A 17,610-nucleotide genomic window follows, 5' to 3' on the forward strand; every position below is an offset into this window, starting at 1 on the left:
AGGAAGGTTCAGTTGGGTGTTGCAAAAACTATCTCCAGTTCCAAATGAGACTAAAGTATATGCACACCTTTAAAATGAATTATTCAACAATTGCAAATTTGCATCAAAACAAGACAGACATCAAATATTGAAGTATTGTTGTATTTGCATCGCAGATACAAGATGCTCTAGATTATACCTTTAAAGATGCACCCTGGCCTTGTTCATCCACAACAGCTTTCTTCAGTACTTGGTTCTGAGCCCGAAGCTGAAACATTTCAAGGAGATAAATATTTCACCAAAGGAATTTTCAACAATAATTCCAGTAAATGTTAATTTAACTATAAATTCTGTTTTATTGATATTTGCAATCCATGCATTAAAAAACATTTTAGCATATTGCATCATAATTCTAAAAGGACAAAGGGTGTTAAAAAAAACAAGCCTGAAGGCTTTGTGTCTTAATGCAAGGAGTATCTGTAATAAGGTGGATGAATTAACCGTGCAAATAGATGTTAACGGATATGATGTGATTGGGATTACAGAGACGTGGCTCCAGGATGATCAGGGCTGGGAACTCAATATCCAAGGGTATTCAACATTCAGGAAAGATAGAATAAAAGGAAAAGGAGGTGGGGTAGCATTGCTGGTTAAAGAGGAGATTAATGCAATAATTAGGAAGGACATTAGCTTGGATGATGTGGAATCTATGAGTAGAGCTGCAGAACACCAAAGGGCAAAAAACGTTAGTGGGAGTTGTGTCCAGACCTCCAAACAGTAGTAGTGATGTTGGGGAGGGCATCAAACAGGAAATTAGGGGTGCATGCAATAAAAGTGCAGCAGTTATCATGGGTGACTTTAATATGCATATAGATTGGGCTAACCAAACTGGAAGCAATACAGTGGAGGAGGATTTCCTGGAGTGCATAAGGGATGGTTTTCTAGACCAATATGTCGAGGAACCAACTAGGGGGGAGGCCATCTTAGACTGGGTATTGTGTAATGAGAGAGGATTAATTAGCAATCTCGTGGTGCGAGGCCCCTTGGGGAAGAGTGACCATAATATGGTGGAATTCTACATTAGGATGGAGAATGAAACAGTTAATTCAGAGACCATGGTCCAGAACTTAAAGAAGGGTAACTTTGAAGGTATGAGGCGTGAATTGGCTAGGATAGATTGGTGAGTGATACTTAAGGGATTGACTTTGGATGGGCAATGGCAGACATTTAGAGACCGCATGGATGAACTACAACAATTGTACATCCCTGTCTGGCATAAAAATAAAAAAGGGAAGGTGGCTCAACCGTGGCTATCAAGGGAAATCAGGGATAGTATTAAAGCCAAGGAAGTGGCATACAAATTGGCCAGAAATAGCAGTGAACCTGGGGACTGGGAGAAATTTAGAACTCAGCAGAGGAGGACAAAGGGTTTGATTAGGGCAGGGAAAATGGAGTATGAGAAGAAGCTTGCAGGGAACATTAAGACGGATTGCAAAACTTTCTATAGATATGTAAAGAGAAAAAGGTTAGTAAAGACAAACGTAGGTCCCCTGCAGTCAGAATCAGGGGAAGTCATAATGGGGAACAAAGAAATGGCAGACCAATTGAACAAGTAATTTGGTTCGGTATTCACTAAGGAGGACACAAACAACCTTCCGGAGATAAAAGGGGTCAGAGGATCTAGTAAGGAGGAGGAACTGAGGGAAATCCTTATTAGTCGGGAAAATTGATGGGATTGAAGGCCGATAAATTCCCAGGGCCTGATGGATTGCATCCCAGAGTACTTAAGGAGGTGACCTTGGAAATAGCGGATGCATTGACAGTCATTTTCCAACATTCCATGGACTCTGGATCAGTTCCTATCGAGTGGAGGGTAGCCAATGTAACCCCACTTTAAAAAAAAAAGGAGGGAGAGAGAAAACAGGGAATTATAGACCGGTCAGCCTGACATCAGTAGTGGGTAAAATGATGGAGTCAATTATTAAGGATGTCATAGCAGCGCATTTGGAAAGAGGTGACATGATAGGTCCAAGTCAGCATGGATTTGTGAAAGGGAAATCATGCTTGACAAATCTTCTGGAATTTTTTGAGAATGTTTCCAGTAGAGTGGACAAGGGAGAACCAGTTGATGTGGTATATTTGGACTTTCAGAAGGCTTTCGACAAGGTCCCACACAAGAGATTAATGTGCAAAGTTAAAGCACATGGGATTGGGGGTAGTGTGCTGACATGGTTTGAGAACTGGTTGTCAGACAGGAAGCAAAGAGTAGGAGTAAATTTGTACTTTTCAGAATGGCAGGCAGTGACTAGTGGGGTACCGCAAGGTTCTGTGCTGGGGCCCCAGCTGTTTACACTGTACATTAATGATTTAGACGAGGGGATTAAATGTAGTATCTCCAAATTTGCGGATGACACTAAGTTGGGTGGCAGTGTGAGCTGCGAGGAGGATGCTATGAGGCTGCAGAGTGACTTGGATAGGTTAGGTGAGTGGGAAAATGCATGGCAGATGAAGTATAATGTGGATAAATGTGAGGTTATCCACTTTGGTGGTAAAAACAGAGAGACAGACTATTATCTGAATGGTGACAGATTAGGAAAAGGGGAGGTGCAAAGAGACCTGGGTGTCATGGTACATCAGTCATTGAAGGTTGGCATGCAGGTACAGCAGGCGGTTAAGAAAGCAAATGGCATGTTGGCCTTCATAGCGAGGGGATTTGAGTACAGGGGCAGGGAGGTGTTGCTACAGTTGTACAGGGCCTTGGTGAGGCCACACCTGGAGTATTGTGTACAGTTTTGGTCTCCTAACTTGAGGAAGGACATTCTTGCTATTGAGGGAGTGCAGCGAAGGTTCACCAGACTGATTCCCGGGATGGCGGGACTGACATATCAAGAAAGACTGGATCAACTGGGCTTGTATTCACTGGAGTTCAGAAGAATGAGAGGGGATCTCATAGAAACGTTTAAAATTCTGACGGGTTTAGACAGGTTAGATGCAGGAAGAATGTTCCCAATGTTGGGGAAGTCCAGAACCAGGGGTCACAGTCTAAGGATAAGGGGTAAGCCATTTAGGACCGAGATGAGGAGAAACTTCTTCACCCAGAGAGTGGTGAACCTGTGGAATTCTCTACCACAGAAAGTTGTTGAGGCCAATTCACTAAATATATTCAAAAAGGAGTTAGATGCAGTCCTTACTACTAGGGGGATCAAGGGGCATGGCGAGAAAGCAGGAATGGGGTAGTGAAGTTGCATGTTCAGCCATGAACTCATTGAATGGCGGTGCAGGCTCGAAGGGCCGAATGGCCTACTCCTGCACCTATTTTCTATGTTTCTATTGCGAGAATGTTGTACCCTGTAATAAAGTAATGGAGTTAAATTCTCATGCAGCTGCCAACTCAAAATATGTTCAGCTAAGTAGTAAAGACAAAATCGATATATGCTTTGAATAGAAGTGTTCACAAATAATTCCTTCAATCAGTAACATGCAAAGAATATAAAGACTTCTGGTACACAAATTATCAGTCTACAGTTAAACATGTTATCTAGCATGGAGAAGACAGGCAACCTGTTCAAACTTCTTTCAACACTACTAGCCGCACCACTCGCCAAGCTGTCCCAGTACAGCTACAACACTGGCATCGATCCAACAATGTGGAAAATTGTCCAGGTGTGTCATGTCCACAAAAAGCGAGACAAATCCAATCTGTTCAATTACCGCCCCATCAGTCTACTCTCAATTATCAAAGTAATGGAAGGTGTCGTCGACAGTTCTATCAAGCGGCACTTACTCACCAATGCTCAGTTTGGGCTCCGCCAGCACCACTCGACTCCAGACCTCATTACAGCCTTGGTTGAAACATGGACAAAAGAGCTAAATTCCAGAGGTGAGGAGAGAGTAACTGCCGTTGACATCAAGGCAGCATTTGACAGAATGTGACATCAAGGAGCCCTAGTAAAACTGAAGTCAATGGGGGAAACTCTCCACTGCTGGAGTCATAAAGCACAAAGGAAGATGGTTGAGATTGTTGAGGTCAATCAGCTCAGCCCCAGGATATCGTTGCAGGAGTTCCTCAAGGCAGTGTCCTAGGGCCAACTATCTTCCGCTGCTTCATCAATGACCTTCCCTCCATCATAAGGTCAGGTGGGGATGGTCGCTGATAATTGCACAGTGTTCAGTTCCATTCGCAACTCCTCAGATAATGAAGCAATCAATGCCCAAATGCAGCAAGACCTGGATGACATTCAGGCTTGGGCTGATTAGTGACAAATAACATTTATGCCACACAAGTGCCAGGCAATGACCATCTCCAAGCAAGAGTCTAGCCACCATCGCTTGACGTTCAGCGGGATTACCATCGCCAAATCCCCTACCATCAATATCCTTGGGGTCACTATTGACCAGAAACTTAACTGGACCAGCCACAGATAGTGTGACTAGAACAGCAGGTCAGAGGCTGGGTGTTCTGTGGCGAGTGTCTCACCTCCTGACTCCCCAGCATCTACAAAGCACAAGTCAGGAGTGTGATGGAATACACTCCACTTGCCTGGATGAATGCAGCTCAAACACAAGAAGCTCGACGCCATCCAGGACAAAGTAGCCTGCTTGATTGGCACCCCATCCACCACCTTAAATATTTACTCCCTGCACCACCGGCGCACCGTGGCTGCAGTGTGCACCATCTACAAGATACTCTGCAGTAAGTTGCCAAAGCTTCGACAGCAGCCTCTCCCAAACCCACGATTTCTACCACATAGATGGACATGGGCAGCAGGCGCATGGGAACACCATCACCTGCAAGTTCCCTTCCAAGTTACACACCATCTTGACTTGGAAATATATCGCTGATCTTTATAATCGCTGGGTCAAAATCCTGGAACTCCCTCAACAACATTGTGGGAGTATTTTCACCACAAGGACTTCAGCGGTTCAAGGCGGTGTCTCACCATCACCTTCTCAAGGGAAATTAGGGATGGGCAATAAATGCTGGCCTTGTCAGCGACACCCACATCCCAGAAACGAATTAAAAAAACTTGAGCTGGCCATTAGGAACTTCATGACAACTACCTGGGAGAGTAGGGATGCAATATACTCCTCTCCATTTAGCCCCCCCTATTTTATACAGGGCAGGAAGCAGCATTTAACCTCTTTCCAGTACTTCCACTAGTGTGGCTAAAATCAAGAACCCACCTTGAGATATAAAAAAGAACCTAAATCCTACCAGTCCATGGGATAGCATGCAACATCCAATGCACTGCACCAAATACATTTTAAATAATTGAACAATGCATCAAGAGTATTTTAACATTTAAGAAAAATCTCAGTACAATTTATGCTGCAACACATTTTAAGAATACAAGCTACCTGTAAACATCCTGCAGCCAGATCACCTGTGAATTCCTTTGAAGAATTTACACAATTCACACAACCCATAGTTTCCAGACAAATTCAGAATGTGTTAAAGAAACTTGTTCTTTCCGACACCAACGCTCATCTCAATCTTCCTTGCTGCAATGCTCCATCTCACCCTCGGCAAGCTCCACTGGAGTGGAGCTAAATTACAGGACAAATGGGAATTTCTTCAACCTCCGTCACCTCCGTCCCATCCTCTGTCAGTGAACTGCAGTGCGCAGAAGACGCCTGCATCTGCGCACACTCCGAGGCCGAACTCCAAGCCATTGTCAACACCTTCACCGAGCATGGGCCTTACACTTAACATCCGTAAGACAAAGGTCCTCTCCCAACCTGCCCCCCCCGCCCCGGTTATCAAAATCCACGACGAGGCTTTGGATGTGGACTATTTTCCATACCTCGGGAGCCTACTGTCAACAAGGACACACATCAACGACAAGGTCCAACACCGCCTTCAGTGTGCAAGTGCAGCCTTCGATCACCTGAGGAAGATTGTGTTTGAAGACCAGGACCTCAAACCCAGCACCAAGCTCATGGTCTACAGAGCAGTGGTGATACCCACCCCTCTACCTGGCTCAGAGACATGGACTATGTACAGCAGGCACCTCAAAACACTGGAGAAGTACCAACGCTGCCTCCGCAAGATCCTGCAAATCCATTGGCAGGATAGGCGCACTGTCAGTGCCCTCGCTCAGGCCAATATCCCCAGCATCGAAGCACTGATCACACTCGATCAGCTCCGCTGGATGGGCCACATTGCCCACATGTCTGACACGAGACTCCCAAAACAAGCACTTTACTCGGAGCTCCGACGCGGCAAGTGAGCTCTAGGTGGGCAGAGGACACCCTCAAAGCCTCCTTGAAAAAATGTAACATCCCCACCGACACCTGGGAATCCCTGGTCCAAGACCTCCCAAAGTGAAGAGAAGGCATCCAGGAAGGCGCTGAACACAACGTTTCTTCGCCGAGAGCAAGCTGAAGCCAAGCGTCGACAGCAGGAGCGCGTGGCAACCCTGGCACCCCATCCACCTGTTCCTTCAACTACCGTTTGCCCCCACCTGTGACAGAGACTGTAGGTCCTGCATTGGACTCTTCAGTCACCCGAGAACTCATTGCTATTGTGGAAGCACGTCATCCTCAACTCCGAGGGACTGCCTATGATGATGATATGAAGTAATGTTCAGTATATTTGTACTAATACACTGTGTATAAAGTAACAATTAATCCACTATTATTGAGCAATACAATTTGTGTAGAGTGGTTCTTCTTCATCTCAAATTGCTCCCAGCACTACCCTACCACTGACAGATCTGTAACTGGACTCTGGTGTTAGAACTGAAAACACACCCATGTTTGGAAGGGCAGAATCTACATATTACTGCACATTGTTTTGACAGTTCAAATGTACATACTAAAAATGGCATACCCATTAATTTACTGAAACCTTCGTTCTAACAAAAGGTTATACACTCCATACGTTTGTAACCTGTTCCTTTCGCTTTCGAGATGCTGTTATTTCCTGCATTTTAAAAAGATATTCATACTTAATCCTCAATACACCAAGAAAGGCTCAGAAGTAGTATAAATATGCTTTTGTAGTGACTTATTACTGTGTATCGAGTCTCGTCGGCGAAAGTATTCAGAATTGCGTGTGACAAACCAGACTCCCCACCCACCCTTTCCTTCAACCACTGTCTGTCCCACCTGTGACAGAGACTGTAATTCCCGCATTGAACTGTACAGTCACCAGAGAACTCACTTTTAAGAGTGGAAGCAAGTCTTTCTCGATTTCGAGGGACTGCCTATGAGATAAGATTACAGTGAAGAGAATGGTTTGTGATTTCCAGTTTCTCAATACTGAATATATTTTAATAGCAATTAACAAACCAATTCAGATTCCACAAATCGCAAACTGAAAAGTATTAGATCAACAATGGTTAGAGCTTAGAGGTTCGTCTGCTCCAAATTGATAGCATATCAATAAAGGATAAACAATTCAGAAAAGCAACACTGAAGCCAATCAACCACACCTTGGAATACTCCTGTGCAAGTTTCTGATACTTGGCTTGCAAATCTGCGGCCATGGTCAGCGAATGGCTGAAGGGTGGACGGATGACTGCAAGGGGCGGGCAGAGCCTGGCTCATCACTCGGCGGAGCTAGGGCGGGAGTCCCAACAGCTCAGCGTCGTCTCTCACACCGAGAACGACAGCGACATCGACATATCTTTATATAAAGAGGGCGAGAAAAATCAGCGAGCCACAGCCGAGGATGAGAAACGTTAATGATAGACGGTTTGGTTTCTCCGGCCTCTGTCTCTGTCTGTCTGCCAGCACTGGCCCTTAGGCCCAACTGTCCACTCTCGCTGCGGACAATTCCCGCTTGTTATTTTCTCTGACGCTCGGCCAGCGCCAGGAGAATAAGCTGGCGAGGGAGTTATCTGCTCGAGCTGGCCGGCAGGTGAACGCGCACAATAAGCCAGCGCAAAGGCCAAAGCCAACGCTCGCACCGCGACACCGACCACTTCCGGCTCCACGCGCTAAACACACGCCGACGTAACCGCACGGAGAGCGCTCGACGGCGTCACCACGGCAACCGGATCACGTGAGACGCGGTCGCCTTGGTATCCCGCGTGACCAGCACTGGTTGGGGGAAGGGGAGGTCGTTGTCGTGGCAACCAGCTTGCGGTTAGTTGGTAGCTTCTGGATAAATCCAACGAAACTCAGGAGAAAGTGATAAATAAATCCTTGCAAGGTTAAAAAAGAAAGATCATCAGCGCTGCAAGTCTGAATTCAAAACCTGAAAAGTGCTGGAAATATACAGCAGGTGGGTCAAGTTGTGAAAGAAGAAAGATCATTCTTTTGGAATTAGGAAGAGATGGTTGTGTTTTTATGGGGATGAGATGTCGCCGTTTTTATTATTTGCTGTTTTGTTTTACTTTCAGTACAAATACTTCAAATATAATTTATTCCCAGCTCCTGAATAATGATATACTTGAATACACAGCTTTATTATAAATGTGTTCTTGATCTGACATGGATCTTCCATGGCTTTACCGACAGGGAAACAATGACAAACAGTTTCAGGCAGGAGAAGGCCTTGGGTTCATCCAGCCCACACATCCTTGGTGCAATTTTGATAAAAAAACCTTTCTAGCTTCTCCTTTTGAAACTCATTAAGGGTTTTTTTTTTATTTTAATGTAATCTGTTCCACATACTTAACATCCTTTTATTAGTTAAAAAAAAGTTCAAGACCAAAGATAACTTTCAGGTGAGGGGGTGGTTAAGAAGATGCGGAAGAATCTGAGCAGATGTGATTGTCACCATTCTGACTATTGATCCTGCACTATGTTATTGACAGTGCGCGATCTAGAGTTATGACACGTTATCAGACGCGTCCTTTATCTTTATATAATACTTTTAATTTATGTAATTAATAGTTCAACACATGCCTGTGTTGATGATGATCCCCCAAGAATCTATCCTTGGCCCCTTCCTATTTCTCATCTATTTGATGCCCCTTGGTGACATCATCCGAAAACACGGTGTCAGTTTCCAAATGTACGCTGACGACACCAGCTCTTCCTCACCACCACTTCTCTCGACCCCCCCACTGTCTCTAAATTGTCAGACTGCTTGTCCGACATCCAGTTATAAATGAACAGAAATTTTCTACAATTAAATATTGGGAAGACCGAAGCCATTGTCTTCAGTCTCCGTCACAAATTGCGTTCCCTAGCCACCAACTCCATACCTCTCCCTAGCATCTGTCTGAAGCTGAACCAGACTGTTCGCGACCTAGGTGTCATATTGGACCCTGAAATGATCTTCCAGCTACACATCTGCGGCACAACTAAAACCACTTATTTCCACCTCTGTAACATCGCCCGTCTGCGCCCCTGCATCAGCTCATCTGCTGCTGAAACCTTCATCCATGCCTTTTGTTATCTCTAGACTTGACTACTCCAACACACGCCTGGCTGGCCTCCCACATTCTCCCCTACGTAAACTTGAGGTCATCCAAAACTCGGCAGCCCATGTCCTAACTCGCACCAAGTCCCGTTCACCCATCACCCCATGCTCGCTGACCTACATTGGCTCCCAGTTAAGCAACGCCTTGGTTTCAAAATTCTCATCCTTGTTTACAAATCCCTCCATGGCCTCGCCCCTCCCTATCTCTGTAATCTCCTTCAGCCTCCCAACCGCCCGAGATAGCTGCACTCCTCAAATTCTGCCCTTTTGAGCATCCCTGATTATAACTGCTCAACCATCGGTGGCCGTGCCTTCAGCTGCCTGGGCCCTAAGCTCTGGAACTCCCTCCCTAAACCTCTCCACTTTTCTACCTCTCTTTCCTCCTTTCAGATGCTCCTTAAAATGTACCTCTTTGAATTTCTTCTTATGTGGCTTGGTGTCAAATTTATTTATTCTTGTCTTATAACTCTCCTGTGACGCATCTTGGGACATTTTACTACGTTAAAGGTGCTATATAAATACAAGTTTTTGTTTTTTGTAGGGAGTCAGAAGAAAATGAAGTACTTAAAATCAAGTAGGTGTGGGAGAGAGGTGGTGGCAGAAAGAAGGAGGAGATAGGAGAGAGACGAGGAGGTGTGGAGCAGAGGGATGAGGGAAGGCGGACTTAGTATGATGGATGGAGATAGGGAAGGAAATGGGGGGGAGGAAAATGTTTGGATGATTATTGGTCAGTGGGATGGGCGAACAGTTTCCCAGGGCCATTTTAATGCTCTGTGCATGAAGAGAGCAGTGGTCCAGGAATTATTGCCCTGTTGAGTGGGGAGAGGAACATGTATCAGGATTGATTCTTTGGGAGAGGTGCCAATGGGAAAATACTGGTTCTTGTGGAGCGGGCTTGGTTTGAAAAGTTCTTTTGCAAGGGATGGAAGGGCATAATTTTTTCTTAGTTGGAGAGGGAATGAATTGGAGGCAACTGAGATAATTGGCCAATCATACTCAATGAGAGGGTGTATTGCTGCTCATTGTTGTGGTTTGCATGGGCTAAGACGTTGCTCAATGGCGGAGGGGGGAGCTAACTGATTACTGTTGGCTAAGGGCAGAGGGAAAGTGAGGTTGGCCAAGCAGTCTGGAATTTAGGGGTATGGTAGGGTAGTGGTTGTGTTACTGGACTAGTAATCCAGAGGCCGATACTAATAATCCGGAGACGTGTGTTCAAATCTCACCACGGCTGCTGGGGAATTTAAATTCAGTTAATTAAATGCATCTGTAAGTAAAAAGCTACCATCAATAATGGTGACCATGAAATTATTGGATTGTCGTAAAAACCCAACTGGTTCACTACTGTCCTTTAGGAAAGGAAATCTGCCGTCCTTACCCGGTCTGGCCTATATGTGCCTCCAGACCCACAGCAATGTGGTTGACTCTTAACTGCCCTCTGAAATGGCCTAGCAAGCCACTCAGTTGCACCAAACCGCTACGACAAAGTCACTGTGGGAGTACCTTCACTACAAGGACTGCAGCGATTTAAGAAGGCAGCTCCATCACCACTTTCTCAAGGGCAATTATAGATGGGCAATAAATGCCAGCCTTACCAGCGACACCCGCATCCCATGAACGAATAAATAAACAACAAATAGTGATTAGTTTTTTGGTGAACACCCGGGCTGATGGGCAACGCAGTTTCTTTGAGGTAAATAGCAAAAGGAATTAACATGAGCAGGTGATTGGGCTGGCAGCCTCAGTGGCCATGGAACGCAGAATGTTGGGGATGGGGGAAGGCTGCAAATGAATTGCCTTGAAGCAGAGGCAACCAGAGCGTTATGTGCGAGGAAGTCCATGGACAGCTGTAATGAGGCCTCCTTTACTTAACTGTACCAACATGGCTGCTGGCTAAAAAAAACAGCACAAAAACTTGGGTTGCTCCACAGTGACACTCAGTAGCCACAGAATCATCGAAATTTATGGCACAGAAGGAGGCCATTCGGCCCATTGTGTTTGTACCGGCTGAAAAAGAGCTATCCAGTCCAATCCCACTTTCCAGCTCTCAGCCTTGTAGTTTATGTCACTTCAAGTGCATATCCAAGTACTTTTTAAATGTGATGAGGGTTTCTGACGCCATCACCATTTCGGACAGTGAGGTCCAGACCCTCACCACCCTCTGGGTGAAAAAAGTTCTCCTCAACTCCTCTCTAAATCTATGCCCCCTGGTTATTGAGCTCTCTAAGGGAAATAGATCCTTCCTATCCACTCTATCGAGGCCTCTCATAATTTTATACACCACAATTAAGTCTCCCCTCTGCCTCCTGTGTTCCAAAGGCACTTTCCACAGCCTGCAACTGTGTGCAAACTCCACCAGTTTCTTTGTATTCATTCAGAATATACTATATAGAGGGTGCAGAGTTCCAAAAATGCATTCAGGAGAACTTTTTAGCCAGTATGTAGCAAGCCCAACACAGGAGGGGGACGATTCTGGATTTAGTTTTGGGGAATGAAGCTGGGCAGGTGGAAGGGGTATCAGTGGGAGAGTATTTAGGTGCTAGTGACCATAATTCAGTTAGATTTAAGGTAGTTATGGAAAAGGACAAAGATAGATCAGGAATAAAAGTTCTAAATTGGGAAAAGCCAACTTTGCTAAGCTGAGAGGTGATTTGGCCATAGTGGACTGGAAACAGTTACTTGAAGGTAAATCAGTGTTAGAGCAGTGGGAGGCATTCAAGGAGGAGATCTGAAGGGTTCAGGCCAAATATGTGCTTTTAAAGAAAAAGGGTAGGACTAACAAATCTAGAGCCCCTTGGATGTCTAGGGACATACAGGGTAGGATAAAGAAAGAAGGGAGGCTTATGACAAATACCAAGGGCTAAATACTGCAGAATCTCTGGAGGAGTTTAGAAAGTGCAGGGGTGAAATTAAAAAGGCTATTAGGAAAGCAAAGAGAAAGCATGAAAAATTCTTGGCAAGTAAAATCAAGGAAAATCCAAAGATGTTTTATAAATATATTAAGAGCAAGAAGATAACTAAAGAAAGTAGAGCTGATTTGAGACCGTGAGGGTAATCTGTGTGTAGAGGCGGGAGATGTCGGTATGGTTCTTAATGAATACTTTACGTCTGTTTTCACAAAGAAGAGGGGCGATGCAGACACTGCTATTGAGGAGGAGTGTGAAATATTAGATGAAATAAACATAGCGAGAGAGGACGTATTAAGGGGTTTAGCAGCTTTGAAAGTGGTTAAGTCCCCAGGCCCGGATGAAATGTATCCCAGGCTGTTAAGCGAAGCAAAAGAGGAAATAGCAGAGGCTTTAACCATCATTTTCCAATCCTCTCTGGCTTCAGGTATGGCGCCAGAGGACTGGAGGACTAGTAATGCGGTACCTTTGTTTAAGAACGGAGAAAGTGGAAGACACAAAAACCATGCCAAAAATTGGTGGTCACAGGAATGTGGGAAGGGAGGACCTTGAGACAATCACTTATCACTAGGGGGGTAGTGCTGGACAGGCTAATGGGACTCAAGGTAGACAAGTCCCCTGGTCCTGATGAAAATGCATCCCAGGGTATTAAAAGAGATGGCGGAAGTTATAGCAGATGCATTCTTTATAATCTACCAAAATTCTCTGGACTCTGGGGAGGTTCCAGCGGATTGGAAAGCAGCTAATGTAACGCCTCTGTTTAAAAAAGGGGGCAGACAAAAGGCAGGTAACTATAGGCCGGTTAGTTTAACATCTGTAGTGGGGAAAATGCTTGAAACTATCATTAAGGAAGAAATAGTGGGACTTCTAGATAGGAATAGTGCAATCAAGCAGATGCAGCATGGATTCATGAAGGGGAAATCATGTGTAATTAATTTACTGGAATTCTTTGAGGATATAACGAGCATGGTGGATAGAGGTGTACCGATGGATGTGGTGTATTTAGATTTCCAAAAGGCATTTGATAAGGTGCCACACAAAAGGTTACTGCAGAAGATAGAGGTACGCGGAGTCAGAGGAAATGTATTAGCATGGATAGAGAAGTGGCTGGCGAACAGAAAGCAGAGAGTCGGGATAAATGGGTCCTTTTCGGGTTGGAAATTGATGGTTAGTGGTGTGCCACAGGGATCGGTGCTGGGTCCACAACTGTTTACAATATACATAGATGACCTGGAAGAGGGGACAAAGTGTAGTGTAACAAAATTTGCAGATGACACAAAGATTAGTGGGAAAGCGGGTTGTGTAGAGGACACAGAAAGACTGCAAAGTGATTTAGATAGGTTAAGCGCATGGGCTAAGATTTGGCAGATGGAATACAATGTCGGAAAGTGTGAGGTCATCCACCTTGGAGGAAAAAAACAGTAAAAGGGAATATTATTTGAATGGGGAGAAATTACAACATGCTGAGATGCCGAGGGACCTGGGGGTCCTTGTGCATGAAACTCTTTTAGGATCCTCCCAAAAAGTTAGTTTGCAGGTGCAGCAGGTAATCAGGAAGGCGAATGGAATGTTGGCCTTTATTGCGAGGGGGATGGAGTACAAAAGCAGGGAGGTCCTTCTGCAACTGTATAGGGTATTGGTGAGGCCGCACCTGGAGTCCTGCGTGCAGTTTTGGTCACCTTATTTAAGGAAGAATATGCTAGCTTTGGAGGGGGTACAGAGACGATTCATGAGGCTGATTCCGGAGATGAGGGGGTTACCTTATGATGATAGATTGAGTAGACTGGGTCTTTACTCATTGGAGTTCAGAAGGATGAGGGGTGATCTTATAGAAACATTTAAAATAATGAAAGTGATAGACAAGATAGAGGTGGCGAGGTTGTTTCCACTGGTCGGGGAGACTAGAACTAGGGGGCACAGCCTCAAAATACGGGGGAGCCAATTTAAAACCGAGTTGAGAAGGAATTTCTTCTCCCAAGAGGGTTGTGAATCTGTGGAATTCTCTGCCCAAGGAAGCAGTTGAGGCTAGCTCATTGAATGTATTCAAGTCACAGATAGATAGATTTTTAACCAATAAGGGAATTAAGGGTTACGGGGAGCAAGCGGGTAAGTGGAGCTGAGTCCACGGCCAGATCAGCCATGATCTTAAATGGCGGAGCAGGCTCGAGGTGCTAGATGGCCTACTCCTGTTCCTAATTCTTATGTTCTTATGTTAAGGGATAGACCAAGTAATTACAGGTCAGTCAGCCTAACCTCAGTGGTGGGAAAATTACTGGGAAAAATTCTGAAGGACAGGATAAATCTTCATTTAGAAAGAAACTGATTAATCAAGGACAGTCGGCATGGATTTGTTAAGGAAAGTCTGGTCTGACTAACTTGATTGAATTTTTTGAGAAGATAACAAGGAGGGTCAGTGATGGTAGGGCGTTTGATGTAGTGCATATGGATTTCAGCAAGGCTTTTGATTAAGGTCCCACATGGCAGACTGGTCACAAAAGTAAAAGCCCACGGGATCCAGGGCAAAGTGGCAAGTTGGATCCAAAATTGGCTTAAAGGGAGGAAGCAGAGGGTAATGGTTGATGGGTGTTTTCTGACCAGAAGGCTGTTTCTAGTGGGGTTCTGCAGGGCTCAGTACTAGGTACCTTGCTTTTTGTGGTATACATCAATGATCAGCGTGGAGGCCCCGACCTGCTAGAGACCATCAGTGGCAGGTTGGGTCCATAAAAGGAGCAGCGAGCGGCGGCCATGGGCAGAGTGGAGGCAGTCCACTTCAAGGTACAGCGCGAGCTGGTGCAGGAGTGCAACGGCAGCGAAGAATGATGTCTGCAAGGTCCAGGTCGGTGATTGGAGTGTGGACAGATATAGCAGGAGCGGCGAAATCAGGGCGAAGGAGCTGTGAGAGACTGTGGAGGGATGTGATCGGGGCCGAGGGAAGGCTTGAGTTCGGGACCAGGGGCCCAGGGGCAGCACAGGCCAGCCCACACTGTGATATGTGTGCGCACTGGGTCCGTGCATCAGAGCAGGTCTCCATTTAGTTTGGGTAATCCTTGCCACTGGACCAAGACTTAGCTCTGTCAAGCCCGTGTGGTGGCTGGTATGTAAAGGCCACCACATGTTAAAAAAATCCATGCACAGGCATCTTCCACCCTTGAGGATGTAGTTCGGGTTCTTCTTTCGAACTGTGAACTCATCCTATTTTTGGTGTGGAAGCAAGTCATTCTTGTTTTGAGGGACCGCATATGATGATGAGATTTGAATATAGGCAGTATGATTAAGAAGTTTGCAGTTGATACTAAAATCAGTTGTGTGGTTGATAATGAGGAAGAAAGCTATAGACTGCAGGAAGATATCAATCAACTGGTCAGGTGGGCAGAACTGTGGCAAATGGAATTTAATCCGGAGAAGTGTGAGGTAATGCATTTGGGGAGGGCTAACAAAGAAAGGGAATACACATTAAATGATAGGACACTGAGAAGCATAGATGAACAAAGGGACCTTGGAGTGCTTATCCACAGATCCCTGAAAATAGCAGGCCAGGTGGATAAGGTGGTTAAGAAGGCATACAGAATGCTTGCCTTTATTGGCCGAGGCATAGAATACAAGAGCGGGCGGGGGGGGGGGTTATGCTTCAAATGTATAAAACACTAGTTCGACCACAGCTAGAGTACTGTGTGCAGTTCTGGTCACCGCATTACAGGAAGGATGTAATTGCACTGGAGAGGGTAAAGAGGAGATTTACGAGGATGTTCCGGGAGTGGAGAATCTTAGCTATAAGGACAGGTTGGATAGGCTGGGTTTGTTTTCCTTGGATCAGAGGAGACTGAGGGGAAACCTCATTGAGGTGTATAAAATTATGAGTGCTCTAGATATATATACGAGATAGAAAGAGCCTATTTCCCTTAGCAGAGGGGTCAACAACCAGGGGGCATACATTTAAAGTAATTGGTAACATAGAAAATAGGTGCAGGAGTAGGCCATTCGGCCCTTCGAGCCTGCACCACCATTCAATAAGATCATTGCTGACCATTCCTTCAGTACCCTTTTCCTGCTTTCTCGCCATACCCCTTGATCCCTTTAGCCATAAGGGCCATATCTAACTCATTCTTGAATATATCCAATGAACTGGCATCAACAACTCTCTGCAGTAGGGAATTCCACAGGTTAACAACTCTCTGAGTGAAGAAGTTTCTCCTCATCTCAGTCCTAAACGGCCTGCCCCTTATCCTAAGACTGTGTCCCCTGGTTCTGGACTTCCCCAACATCGGTTACATTCTTCCCGCATCTGGCCTGTCCAGTTCAGTCAGAATCTTATATGTTTCTATGAGATCCCCTCTCATCCTTCTAAACTCCAGTGAATAAAGGCCCAGTTGATCCAGTTTCTCCTCATATGTCAGTCCCGCCATCCCTGGAATCAGTCTGGTGAACCTTCGCTGCACTCCCTCAATAGCAAGAACGTCCTTCCTCAGATTAGGAGACCAAAACTGAACACAATATTCCAGGTGGGTCCTCACCAAGGCCCTGTACAACTGCAGCAAGACTTCCCTGCTCCTATACTCAAATCCCCTAGCTATGAAGGCCAACATACCATTTGCCTTCTTCACCGTCTGTTGTACCTGCATGCCAACTTCAATGACTGATGAACCATGACACCCAGGTCTCGCTGCACCTCCCTTTTTCCTAATCTGCCGCCATTCAGATAATATTCTGCCTTCGTGTTTTTGCCCCCAAAGTGGATAACCTCACATTTATCCACCTTATACTGCTTCCGCCATGTATTTGCCCATTCGCCTAAGCTGTTCAACTCACCCTGCAGCCTCTTAGTGTCCTCCTCACAGCTCACACCGCCACCAAGTTTAGTGTCATCTGCAAACTTGGAGATATTACACTCAATTCCATCATCTAAATCTTTAATAAAAATTGTAAAGAGCTGGGGACCCAGCACTGAGCCCTGCGGCACTCCACTAGTCACTGCCTGCCAATCTGAAAAGGACCCATTTATCCCGACTCTCTGCTTCCTGCCTGCCAACCAATTCTCTATCCACACCAGTACAATACCCCCAATACCATGTGCTTTGATTTTGCACACCAATCTCCTGTGTGGGACCTTGTCAAAAGCCTTTTGAAAGTCCAAATACACCACATCCACTGGTTCTCCCTTGTCTACTCTACTAGTTACATCCTCAAAAAATTCTAGAAGATTTGTCGAGCATGATTTCCCTTTCATAAATCCATGCTAACTTGGACCAATCCTATTACTGCTCTCCAAATGCGCTGCTATTTCATCCTTAATGATTGATTCCAACACTTTCCCCACCACCGATGTCAGGCTAACCGATCTATAATTACCCGTTT

At 45.4% G+C, this 17,610-nt stretch overlaps 1 protein-coding gene and 1 long non-coding RNA gene across 4 annotated transcripts in view; one reads left to right on the top strand and one right to left on the bottom strand.

Annotated features, from left to right (window-relative positions):
- The window catches only part of ppp1r21 (protein phosphatase 1, regulatory subunit 21), a 127,187-nt gene extending 119,268 nt beyond the window's left edge, over nt 1-7,919 (bottom strand). For all 3 annotated transcript variants that reach the window (XM_070888681.1, XM_070888682.1, XM_070888680.1), the window contains exons 1-2: nt 7,416-7,919; nt 179-247 (exon numbers count right to left, since the gene is read on the bottom strand). In XM_070888681.1, the coding sequence (XP_070744782.1) occupies nt 179-247; nt 7,416-7,469 (123 nt within the window). In that variant the 5' untranslated portion in view covers nt 7,470-7,919. The remainder of the gene's footprint in view (nt 1-178; nt 248-7,415) is intronic.
- A 120-nt stretch (nt 7,920-8,039) lies between these two features.
- The window catches only part of LOC139273033 (uncharacterized), a 76,907-nt gene continuing 67,336 nt past the window's right edge, over nt 8,040-17,610 (top strand). The window contains exon 1 of the long non-coding RNA XR_011595001.1: nt 8,040-8,209. This is a non-coding gene — a long non-coding RNA (uncharacterized lncRNA). The remainder of the gene's footprint in view (nt 8,210-17,610) is intronic.

The sequence above is a fragment of the Pristiophorus japonicus genome, chromosome 9, assembly GCF_044704955.1.
Source record: "Pristiophorus japonicus isolate sPriJap1 chromosome 9, sPriJap1.hap1, whole genome shotgun sequence".
Taxonomy (NCBI): domain Eukaryota; kingdom Metazoa; phylum Chordata; class Chondrichthyes; family Pristiophoridae; genus Pristiophorus; species Pristiophorus japonicus.